The 11,270-nt window shown below is 39.0% G+C and overlaps 1 protein-coding gene across 1 annotated transcript in view; it reads right to left on the bottom strand.

Annotated features, from left to right (window-relative positions):
- iqgap1 (IQ motif containing GTPase activating protein 1) overlaps positions 1-9,513 on the bottom strand; it is a 46,904-nt gene extending 37,391 nt beyond the window's left edge. Inside the window, exons 1-2 of the mRNA XM_014021437.1 lie at positions 9,160-9,513; positions 3,674-3,776 (exon numbers count right to left, since the gene is read on the bottom strand). Coding sequence (XP_013876891.1) covers positions 3,674-3,776; positions 9,160-9,205 — 149 coding nt within the window. The 5' untranslated portion in view covers positions 9,206-9,513. The remainder of the gene's footprint in view (positions 1-3,673; positions 3,777-9,159) is intronic.
- Positions 9,514-11,270: the final 1,757 nt, after the last annotated feature.

Consider the following 11,270-nt stretch of genomic DNA (forward strand, 5'->3'; position numbering starts at 1 on the left):
TGATCAAGACTTTTCTAAGATTTTACATTACAAAATAGGTAAAAGTGTGTGACTTGTGCTGTTATGGTAATGGGTCAATATAGGTATCGGACAATTCTCAAAGTTGCAATATCGGTATCGTATCAGAAGTGAAAAAGTTGCATCGGCACATCCCTACTTAAGTTGTTTCAATAATTTATGGTGTGTTATATATTTTATTGTACAAGATTAAATGTGCCTTTAAACTGTCTAAAAATCATGAGAAAACGTGTTCAAAATCACTATGAGTTCAAAAATCAAATGGATTCATATTTTGGTGTATTTAGGAAAGTTTCAATACTTTAAGGTTTGATACCTCCAATTTGAAAAGTTTGTGTAGCAGTACGCACAATCTCACGGTAGATTAGAAGTTAGAGTACATTTGCACACTCACCAAACGCTCATTTTCATACATCCCAACATGTGTGTGGAACACCATTTAAACATGAGGCCCCTGGGCTGCATCATGGAAAACCATGGAGARGGAAAGTTTGGACAGCTCTGTAATTTATTTAACAATTCAGTCTTTGTTTTTCACTGAAAACAGAACCATATTCCAAACTAAGACCCATGTCCTTGGTGAGTTTAGGCTAATGTGACTGAACTGACATTAAAACATAAATGTCACCAACTCTAACACAACTGGAGGGATCAATCAGACCAGCTGTTGTCAGATGAATGAAACCTACTTCTCTTGGAGGTCAATGTTATGTGCACGTTTAAAAATTAGACTGGTGGAGCTGTACAGGAGCTTACTCAGCTGAGGAGAGAAATGATAAATAACAGAAAGTCTCTCTTCGGTGAGGTGAAGAACCTGCTGCAGGGTGTGTGAAAGGAGCACACACACATTAGCTGCCAGCTCACAGATTTGCCGTCTAAGATTTACTGAACTTACTGAAATTATCCTGGTAGAGTTTGGAATATTTCAGCACAGCTCATTCCCATATGACCTTAGACTCAACACTCTCAACCTCTTTACTTTCTGACTTCACTTCTGTCGACTCTCATCCTCACAGCTTTTAGTCATTGTTTCGTTCAGAAAAAAAATTAACTTTATGTTAAAGCTTTGAACCTGCTGTCTCAGATTACATTGTTCTTCCTCTGACTACGTCTGGAAATTCTTTTACAGACTCAACCATTACACACACTGTCTGAAATGTACTAAATGTTCAAAAGTAAACATACAACATGYAGCAGCAAAACGTGACTCAGCTGTTTCTGCCCGCTTTTTACAAATTAGGTAACAGRCTTAGGGAATGATGTTATTCAGTGATTTTTTTTATTACATATGATATACAAAAACTTCAACACAAAAAAGACTGAAAAATCAAACATTTGAACAGCAATTATGGGTTTCAGGACTGCAAAGAAACTTCATGAATATTTGTGCTGGATGGGAAAGCACTTCCACATGTGCTGTTCCTTAGTTTTGTCATATTTATGTTACTGCACAAAGCTTTGGCGAAATCATACTAGCCCACTACATCATAATAGTTACTTCAAACAGTTCTAATAATGTATGAATAGAGCTGGACGATACAGCTAAAATTTATWTCATGATATAACTYCTAATKYTAGTCGATACGATATCATTTCCATATTGGAAAGAAAAAGAAAAATGTCAGATAAACTGCTAAAAATGCCAATATCAAACCTGATGTCATTTAAGATMTAAAGTGATATACAGTATAAGTTCAAGCCATTTACTAAGATATATTTAATCAAAATTAAGAATAGTTTAATTGTTGATATCCTAAATGTACGATTTAGTAATTTATTGCAAATACCCTAAATTAGCTAAATCTTATCACCACCACAAAAAAGTTTCAGGTTCAGGATTTTGTTTTTACTTTAGCCATGAGTTTGTCGGGTTTTAGGTTTTCACTCCATTTTCAGAACAATTACTGTTGTTCTGCTGCTTTATTTCCAGATATTTTATCTAAACTATTAATGTAAACCATTTATGTTCATATGGCTAAAAAAATAAACATCTAAAAAATTATCCACAGAGATTCTAATGAATTGTATKTACTTATTAGGAAATTGATATCAAAGCATTGAAAGCAATGCTGAATCAAAATAGAAYAGTGACTCAAAGAATTGTAAGTGAATTGAATTGAATTGTGAGGTTATTAACAATTCCCACCCCTAGTAGCTAAAATGTAAAAAAAAATTGATAAAAACTTAAAGGCTATAGTTAGCAAAAAATAAAATCCCCAATTMATTTCAATGAAACTAAAAGTATCAAAGTTACAAATACCAAATGTCCTAGCACCCTTCTCCTGGATGAGCTAAAAATGTTGGCATGTGAATGATTAAAACAACTGAACGTATGCTGAAGATTTTAGATCACAAAGAAATGAAGGAAATTAACAGGAAACCAACATGCTGAGTCAGCATTCACTCAATGATTACAGAACTTATGTGTTGCAATATTACTGGTCATTGGTCCCCATTGGCCAAGTACTGTGCTTTATATCACACAGTGTTCTGCAATCTGCAGTACTATCTTTCCTTTTCTCTCTTTTTTAGTTTGAAAACTATTTTCACATCCAATTACATTTAAAAAYAGAGTTCAAAWGAAAAGCAAAGATGTCATTTRGGGGCGCACCGATAAATCGGCCTGCCAATTTATCTGAACCATGCCAGTTTCATTAATTTTGGGAGATCGGCCAATATTCAGGCAAGATCAGTGGAAAACTTCGGCTTTTCATCTCCCTCCACAAAGATCTGAAAACCAGYCACTGTCCTCTTTTACTCTGCTGTGAGCTCTACCTTATGTCCACTTAACAATAGTTTGTATTGTTTCAAGGGTATTCAGTGTTTTTCAATAAAATAAGACTGGAACATTGAAGGTGTATTGTGACCTTATAACATCYGACAGCATYRGTTATTTTAAAAATCTGCATCAGTTGGTCAGGCTTTTTAATGATYGGTGATCGGCCAGAAAACTGCAATCAGTGCAGCCCTAATGTCATCTAATGCCTGACTGTACAGGTTTTTACCTGASTGAGCTGCAAAGAAGAAGCTGTGAGACTCAGTGATTTTAATTATGATATGCTTAGTCATGATTTCTCCCTGCAGATAGGAGTACAAAAGTAGTGCTTTCTCTTATGCGAACACGCTTTGCACACCACAAACACAAGATTGAATCATTCATGAGGCACCCCAACAGATCAGGAAGGCTGCAGCACTCAGAGCTCAGCAAGTCTTACATGTAATTAGGTCGATACTTGAGTGAGTTGGAGTCAACAAGTCAGAAATAAAGTAWAAAACTTGAGCCACAATGAACTGTTTCAGATTTTGAAGGAAATYAACAGAAAGAAAGTTGTTTTAATAAAACACCAAGAAAAACGTGAGAAAAATCAGTGAGTTGGATGTTTGATTGGATGGATGTTTTAAGCTTTAATATCTTGTGAAATTTTAAGTTACTATTAACACCAAACACTTTAACAGAGGAGCCATTTTTCCAGCAAATACCTGGCCCCAAAACATTCTTCCCAACTTTTTCTTTTTGTCTCAAACATTATTCCAGCTGAGCACATTTGTTAGCGATTTAACATTTTGTCTGACAAATCCACTAACAGAATGTCAGTAAACACATCTGATTTGCGGCATGTGGACGTGCAGCTAAGCCGGACCACCGGCCCCTCACCTTTTGGCTTCCTCCARATGACAGAGATACTCGTAGGCCATGTTCTGCTGCCGCCGCTCGTCCATCTCCTCCGCCGTGAGTCGCTCCACACCATCCAGGACGGCTGCAGTCAGACATGAAAATCAGACATGTTTACACCAGGAATAAAGCCTAACATCATGGCACAAAGTAACATCCCTTAAAGCAGGGGGGTTTCAAACTGTGGGGTGCWCATCACCATTAAAATGTGACGACCTTCAGACTTCAGTTTGAACAGTTCAGAGCTGAGCTGTGATGTGCAGAAGTGACGTCACACAGCAGGCTTTGTTTGAGGAAGTATCACATGTTGCTATGTGTTAACGTGGGTTATTTTGAAGTTCTTGTGCAGAAACACTTCAATTATCCGACTTGTTAGGTCCAGCATTTACATTTAATCTTGGCTCCTGACAGGTCTTTTATTTTTGGGGGACAAGCTGAAGGTAAATTAAACTCAATGTATTAATCTCARCACGTTAGCATCGACAGCGCTACAACAGTTTAATATTTGTGTCATTCTTCTGGTCCTGTCTGTTGACAGCTCAGGGRTTTGAGTTCTGTTGGGTTGTTCCTGAGGTGGCGAGCCTTCCCACCTGGACTTGGACAGATTGAGACTCCTCCTTTCCCAGTTGTGCTGCACCCTGTGGGGTGGTAGGCCTGTGTCAGCCACACCTTCACAAACAGCTGGGTAAGCTTGAGACCACCGACTGACTTTTTATTGATTTTATTTTCATATATCCCAGGAAATTTCAGAATATACTATAGTTTTTATTTGGGACCATTGTWTAATAAGATGTTTCCAATTTAAGTAACCAGGTTGCACCTGATATAGAAACACAGAACCAACACTTGACCAAGTTTATCTCATTTTTTTGTCATTTTCTTATATATAATATCTGGTTCCATTAAACACACCAGTGTGCTCCTATAGTCAAACCTACTGGTCTATTAGAAGTAATTTTATAAATACTCACTACTTGGTATTGGATATTTGTGCTCCAGGAATTCAGCGTCACCGTCTAACCTGGTGCAGACAGTCTGATTTCAGTCCTGTCTGCTCACTCCTCCCCTACAGAGACCAATAAATTACTGAACAAAACTAACGTGAGTTCTATTAAACTGGACAGATGGGGCACACCTATTTTATTTGTATTTTTATTATTTTTATTGATTTTTTTTACATTTTTAATTACTTTTTTGAGTAAAATTTTAGATTTTTCTTCATTTCGACCATCTGACCCAAGTGTCATGTTTGATGAAGCCAAGCATCAGTCCTTGAGCTGTTTTATAAACTCTTGTTAATATATTCTACTACTTCTTGTTAATATTTAGCCTGAAGTTTCCATATATGTGGTACTCTGATTATTTTTACTTTAATAAAATGTCATTTAAAATATTCAACACTTTTTTATTCTTCCACAATCTCTTAGGAGGAACAATAAAAATACAAGTAAATTGTTGAAAACTTTTGTCAAATCATACACAGGTTTATTCTCATAAAGAATAACTCAACACTCTAACACAAAATGAAATTTAAAATAAAAAAATCTAACTATACTCATAAAACTGCTGATTGTGGACTCTTCAAACACCCTCAGCTTTGTTCCAAATGCCAGGAAAATGCATTTCTAATGTTCTAAATTTCACATTTTTGCTGGCGGAGGACCTCCAGACCTGCTTTGATCAATTACTTGGTCAACCCCCTACTTTTTCACAATAGCCTCTTACTTCTGAACCTTTTGAACCCCCTGAATGTATCTGTAAAAATAACAGGGTTGTAGCCTCTTTCTTGTTGGTTAAGATCAGCTGTGGTGGTCATCTAAAAAGGAAATGACTCAATAAGTTAATCTGCTGTAGAGTGAGTTAAACCTAATAATGACTTTATACACTGTATTGATCCCCTGGTGGGGAAATTAAGTCTCTGCATTTTACCCATCGCACATGTGAGCACTCGTGGAGCAGTGGGCTGCCAACTGCAGCGCCCGGGGAGCAGCTGGGGGGTTTAGGGCGTTGCTCAAGGGCCCAAGGTGGGGCTGGTTGGTCCGTGGGGAGTCGAACCGGCGACCATCCGATCACAGACTCTGCTTCTCTACCCTCTGCGCCACCACCCCACCAATTAAGATTTTATTAATTTCTTCAATTCTATATACAATAAAAAATACAAATCACAAATAAAATGAAAGGCAGCAGAAAGAAGAAATAATATATCTGCCCATTTTTTCCTAAAAAACGACATATAAATAATATTTTATAAATAACTTCCTGAAAGTTCTGTCAGAATCAGTCCAGTGGATCAGGAGTGATGACGCTAAAAGGGCTAATTTTGTTGAAGTCAACATTTATCACATAGGTTTTCAGCAAAGTTCTTGTGCAACAAGCAGAACTTGGTGTGAATGACTCCCAGCTATGACTGCAGAGAGCTTTACAGCAATGTGCTGAAGGTGTCAGCCATCTTCAATCAGGCTGACTCCACAAGTTAATTCAGTAAATATCTCATTTCTGCAAGTTTCATTAAAACTTATCCAACGGTTCAGGAGATGCTTTGGTGAAAGTAAGACACACAAACATCACCTTTCATGGTGGGCAACAACAACAGAAGATATTCGGGTTGCACAATAAAGAACTCCCACAAAAAGCAGCTTCTTTCACAAGACTCAAAGYGCTTTAGTCATCTAGCAGTTAACACATGTTGCTAACCCATCCTTGTGCTGAGCTGTGCGAGGATACAGGACAGAACCAGGTGTGCACAACCAGACCATTCCTTGGAGATTACACAGAAAGGAGCTGCAACTCCCTTTTTTTCCATTTACACTGAAATTAAGGTGAAGGGGAGGAGGCAGATTCTTTTAACCTCCTGAGGATTTGGGGTGGGAGTGGGTTTAAGTCAATGGGAGAAAACAGGACACATCCACAGCAGGTAAAACAGGCTTTGAACAAGAAAACTAGAAGTTAAGAGTGACTCCCTCATATCTGTGCATGTTTCACCACTAACACAATAAATAAAGAGTGCCAGGTTATCATCGACAGACAACTGTGGGTTTGTCTTTATGCATGCATTTGTCTACATTTTCTTAATATTTCATGCATCACTGAGTGCATTTGAATAAAACCTTTCAGAAAGCAATCATTGGGTTAATATGTACAACAAGCTGCCAAAATACATCTACCTTAAAGTGCCTGTAATTTCAACTTTTTTATAATAAATATAAACGCATTTTATAAAAGATAATATTAATCAGGAAATTGCAAAAACATTTTCACACCGCTGAGATGGACAGTTGTTGAGATATTTGCAACGTGCAGTAACAGGAAGTGATGTCAAAGGGGAGCAGCTGCAGGTCAACGGAGCATCGCGACAACAAGCTAACTCTGACAGTAGTGAGGAGTTTAATGCTCCTTTATTTCTGAGTCGCTATCAGAGAGGAAGAGTCAAGAGTTCAAATAATATTTTTTTAATAAATAAAAACCAGAGATCTCTTAAAGGCTGTATCCAAAACGGCAGGACGGGTCCTCCGAAGGCCGAACTTGTCGGCCGTAGACGTCACAGCGCCGCGACGAAGGCCGTCCAAAACCGAAGACTCCTCCAATGCGGCCGACAAATACGTCCTTCCTTTGGCCCGAATCGAAGGACAGGTCYGATGGATCCTTCCCGGCCCAGCATATCCCATAATGCTTTGCGGCCCGACCGGAGATTTTTTTATGCTAGTAATGGCGGACGAAGCGAGAGAAAAGAATACATTTTAAATAAAAAATATGGTGATATAAAAATTAAAAAAAATTAGCGGTTGTAATTCTAATACTTTTATCATTTGAATAGACATGTTTTTAAATATTATTTTTGTCATAAAAAACGCGAAATAAACATGAACCTACAGCGGGTCAATTACTTCTTCAAATGATACCTTTAAGTTAATTTTATAGTTTTGTGATATTAATAATGTTAATATGTTGATATTTTTCTAATTTTGATTTAAGTTTGCTTGTTTAGCGTCGTCACAGTTGCTAGGTGACATGACGTACGCCGGGGTAAGGAGGGGAGGCTAGACCGTCCAAATTCACAGCCTCTTTTTTTCCCGGTCTTCCCGGTCTACCAAGGACCCGGCCCGTCGCGACCGGGTAGTCTGGGTCCTCCGGAGGACCCGGCCTGTCGTTTTGGACACATGTTTAAAGAGTTCCCATTTGATGTCACTTCCTGTTTCACTCTGGCTGAGCCAAATGCAAAAGAACATGTGGCAGCTATGTGACAGAAAAGTTAAATATAAAGATGTTTAACTTTTTTATATTTGAAGTATAAAATATAGGATATACCCATCAATGCATGTCACAGTAACTTCAAGTCATGGTCATATTATGTTTTAGACCTTTAAACATTTTATTATGACTAAATTCTCATATGGGTTATATATTCAACCCAGTCATTAGTATTGCAGTATGTATATGTCCAAAACAGACTTCAGTAGATTTTTTTTACATCTTAAGTGTTGAATTAAATTTTCACTAGTTGGCTTAAGTTGTGTAAAACATTAGTGTGACAGGAGGAAAGACAAAAACAACCATAACTGATTATATTTAAGAGATGCTGAACTGAAATTGGGTGTGTTAGCCAAGTGAGCGCTAACTGATTGCGTAAGACTTGTGTTCAAAATGTTGCCTGTATCTTTTGGAACCAACTTAGTCTGTTAGGAACATATCTCATGAACCACAAGACAGATGTGAATGAAAGGTGCAGGAAATAATCACTGGATGTACCTCTGCAGGTGAGTTCACTTTTGGATCTGCTCCAGTGTCAGATGGCTGCCAAAGCCTATGRCCTTCGAAACATTAAACAGATCTCCTGCTCTCTTATCTTTACAAATGTTGAGCTAAGATTTGGTGTGGTAGTAGCTGAGAGTTATTCACTACATCTACTCCAAAGTGTTGCTGCATTTCACAACATGGTTTTAAAGTTTAGCAGTAACTTTTAATGCAGCAGGCCGTGTGCTTTCTCATGCTAGACATGCAATGGTGATATGTGATCATTAATAAAAAAGGAAAATATTTACTCGATCGAAATAAATAAAAGTCAATTCATTCATGTTTTTCTTCAGATGTTCCTTCCAGAGAAAAGTGGAGCTTTTTGGGCGGTGGTTGGTTTGTTGAAGGAGAAATGTAAACAGTCTGGAGACTTTCAATGGCTGAATGRATGTCCTGCTGCAATTAATAACCACACCGTGTATTTGCTCAGGCTGTAAAAAACTACAAGAGGTAGAGGAAAAGTTGTGTGAAGTTGTGTACAGCAGGCCTCCTCCTCTGTGCAGCAGAGAAACGCGGAAGTGTGTCAGTAAAGTGCAGCACGCGCTGTCAGAGCGTCTTCAGGAGACTTTTCTGAACTTTGAATGGAGTCTGCGGGACCAGAGAGGGGTGGCGGGGGGCTGCTCCCGGAGCTGCGAGCTGAAGCAAAGCACGGAGAAAACACAGAAATGTAAACTTACAGCCGTATCTCGGCCGCAGCCCGTCTGTCTCATCTGAAGTTGACATCCTCCTCCTCTTTTACAGACACTGTCTGCGCTCCACGCTTCTCTCGAAAACAAAACAAAAACTCGAAAAAAAAAACTTGGCGGTCCTGCTTTCTTCTACGTCCACTTTACAAACTCTCCGCCGAGACAAACAGCCGTAACTCCGACAGAAAAAAAGCTGGCRGGACCTTTCGGCCCTCTTCTTCCACCTCTGCAGTTTGAGTCGAGACTTTTTTCTCTCTCTCTCTTTCTTCTTCAAACCTCCCTGATGTCACTGGGTGTGTTCTCAATCCTGAAGTATGCGTTTCAGGAAACAGTGCAGCCTGCGGGCAGCGACGCAGCTGCGCCCCCTGCTGGTCCAGACCGGAACTCACCGTGAGTCTCAGAGATGGGGGGGCTCATCACATACAACTGTTACAAAAACAAGTCACCGTTTTACTCTGAAGGGTTCAACAATAAAACCCTTCTGGTGGGTCAGATGTTTACCAGAAATGTATGTTTACTCAGTAATATTAAATTCAACTTTAACTTGCTGTGACTCAAACAGTATATTGTTGTGCTTGATGCAATGAAATCTGTGAACTCTGGAAATTTATTGATAAATGTAACAGACACCACCATTGGTAAAGCTTACTCCTCTTCAACCTGTAAGAATTAATTCGTTGTTGTTGTTGTTGTTGTTGTTGTTGTTGTTGTTGTTGTTGTTGTTGTTGTTGTTGTTGTTGTTGTTGTTGTTGTTGTTGTTTCTGCACCCTTAGCTGTTTTCTACTGGAAGAACTTTGTCCCCGATTCACTGTAGAAAAATGTGTGGACGTTTGATTAGAAACTTAATAAATAAAACGAGATGTTTCCTTTAAACTGTAATACAGACTTTATCCTACTAATTAAATACATGATGAAATATATTAAAACAGCAGACACGTGAGCCCTGTTTCAGAAAGCAGGATAAGTTGAAATCCTTACCCTGTGGACCAACCCTGCTCTGCAGCAGGATCACTGGATCACAGAGAAAACTCTGCAGCTCAGCCTGACGAGAGGGGCCAGGTCTTTTCTGTCCTCTGCAGAGCAGCTGCAGAACCAGGTGATTAAGGAAAGCTTGTTTTAAACTAACGTCTCTGTTGGATTGTCCCAACTCGGTGGTGATAGGTGGGGTCCAGTAGAGTTCAGCTGAGATGAGAACATCACCTCCTTCCTGCATTCAACAGAAGAAAACCTCCCTGTACTGAACTCCTCCCTGTAAATAAATATTCACCTTTTACCTGCCTCTGGTTGTGTTTCCTCCTCTTTGTCGACCACACCTGTTTCTGGGTACAAGTGCAAACAAACKGAATATAATATTCAGACAGATACCCGAGGCAAGACTGACTACGAGCAGCTCCGGCTGTTAACCCAACAAAGCAGGAGAACTTCTAGACAGGAACAAATTCTCCAACAGGTTTTAGAGCAACAACATACCCATGGACCCAAACATGAGCCCTGCTCTCCCTACAGTTCCCTCCATAATCTCCTCTGCAGGTCCTAATGTTTTGACTGATCCCCCTCCAAGTCACATCAAGGAGCCAGACATGTGGCCAGCTCAGTTCTTTGAGGTGATCTGGACCACGTTGATGGATGTTTTGTCTGAATATGTTCTGGTGGAGATATATCCTAAAAGGGGCTGACATTATAAGATTTATTCTTCTTCTGCAACCTTTCATTTTCATTTTATTTTTTGATTTGTGTATTTTCTTTGTTTTATATTGTATATAGTTATTTGTATTTCATTGAAATGAAAAAAAAGAATCAATCAATCATTTTTCATCACCTCTCGTTGGCTTTCAGTTGTGCACCTACAGTACAAAACGTATGCACAACTTTTGTTGCTACCGCTCTGCAAAGAAAAGCGTTACAGTGGGCACATACTTGTTTCTGTCAAAAAATAAACCTGTCGATGGCGCTTCTGCTATTTTCTGTTTACATGAAGGATTTGAAAAGTTTTCGATMGACCACCTCATCAGGAAACCAAGAAGCTACTCTCTCTGTCAGGGTAACCAATCAGCAACAGAGTTCTCCGTACAGTACTGGATTGTGGCTCAACAGTTAAGCAA

Source organism: Austrofundulus limnaeus, unplaced genomic scaffold, assembly GCF_001266775.1.
Source record: "Austrofundulus limnaeus strain Quisiro unplaced genomic scaffold, Austrofundulus_limnaeus-1.0 Scaffold292, whole genome shotgun sequence".
NCBI classification, from domain to species: domain Eukaryota; kingdom Metazoa; phylum Chordata; class Actinopteri; order Cyprinodontiformes; family Rivulidae; genus Austrofundulus; species Austrofundulus limnaeus.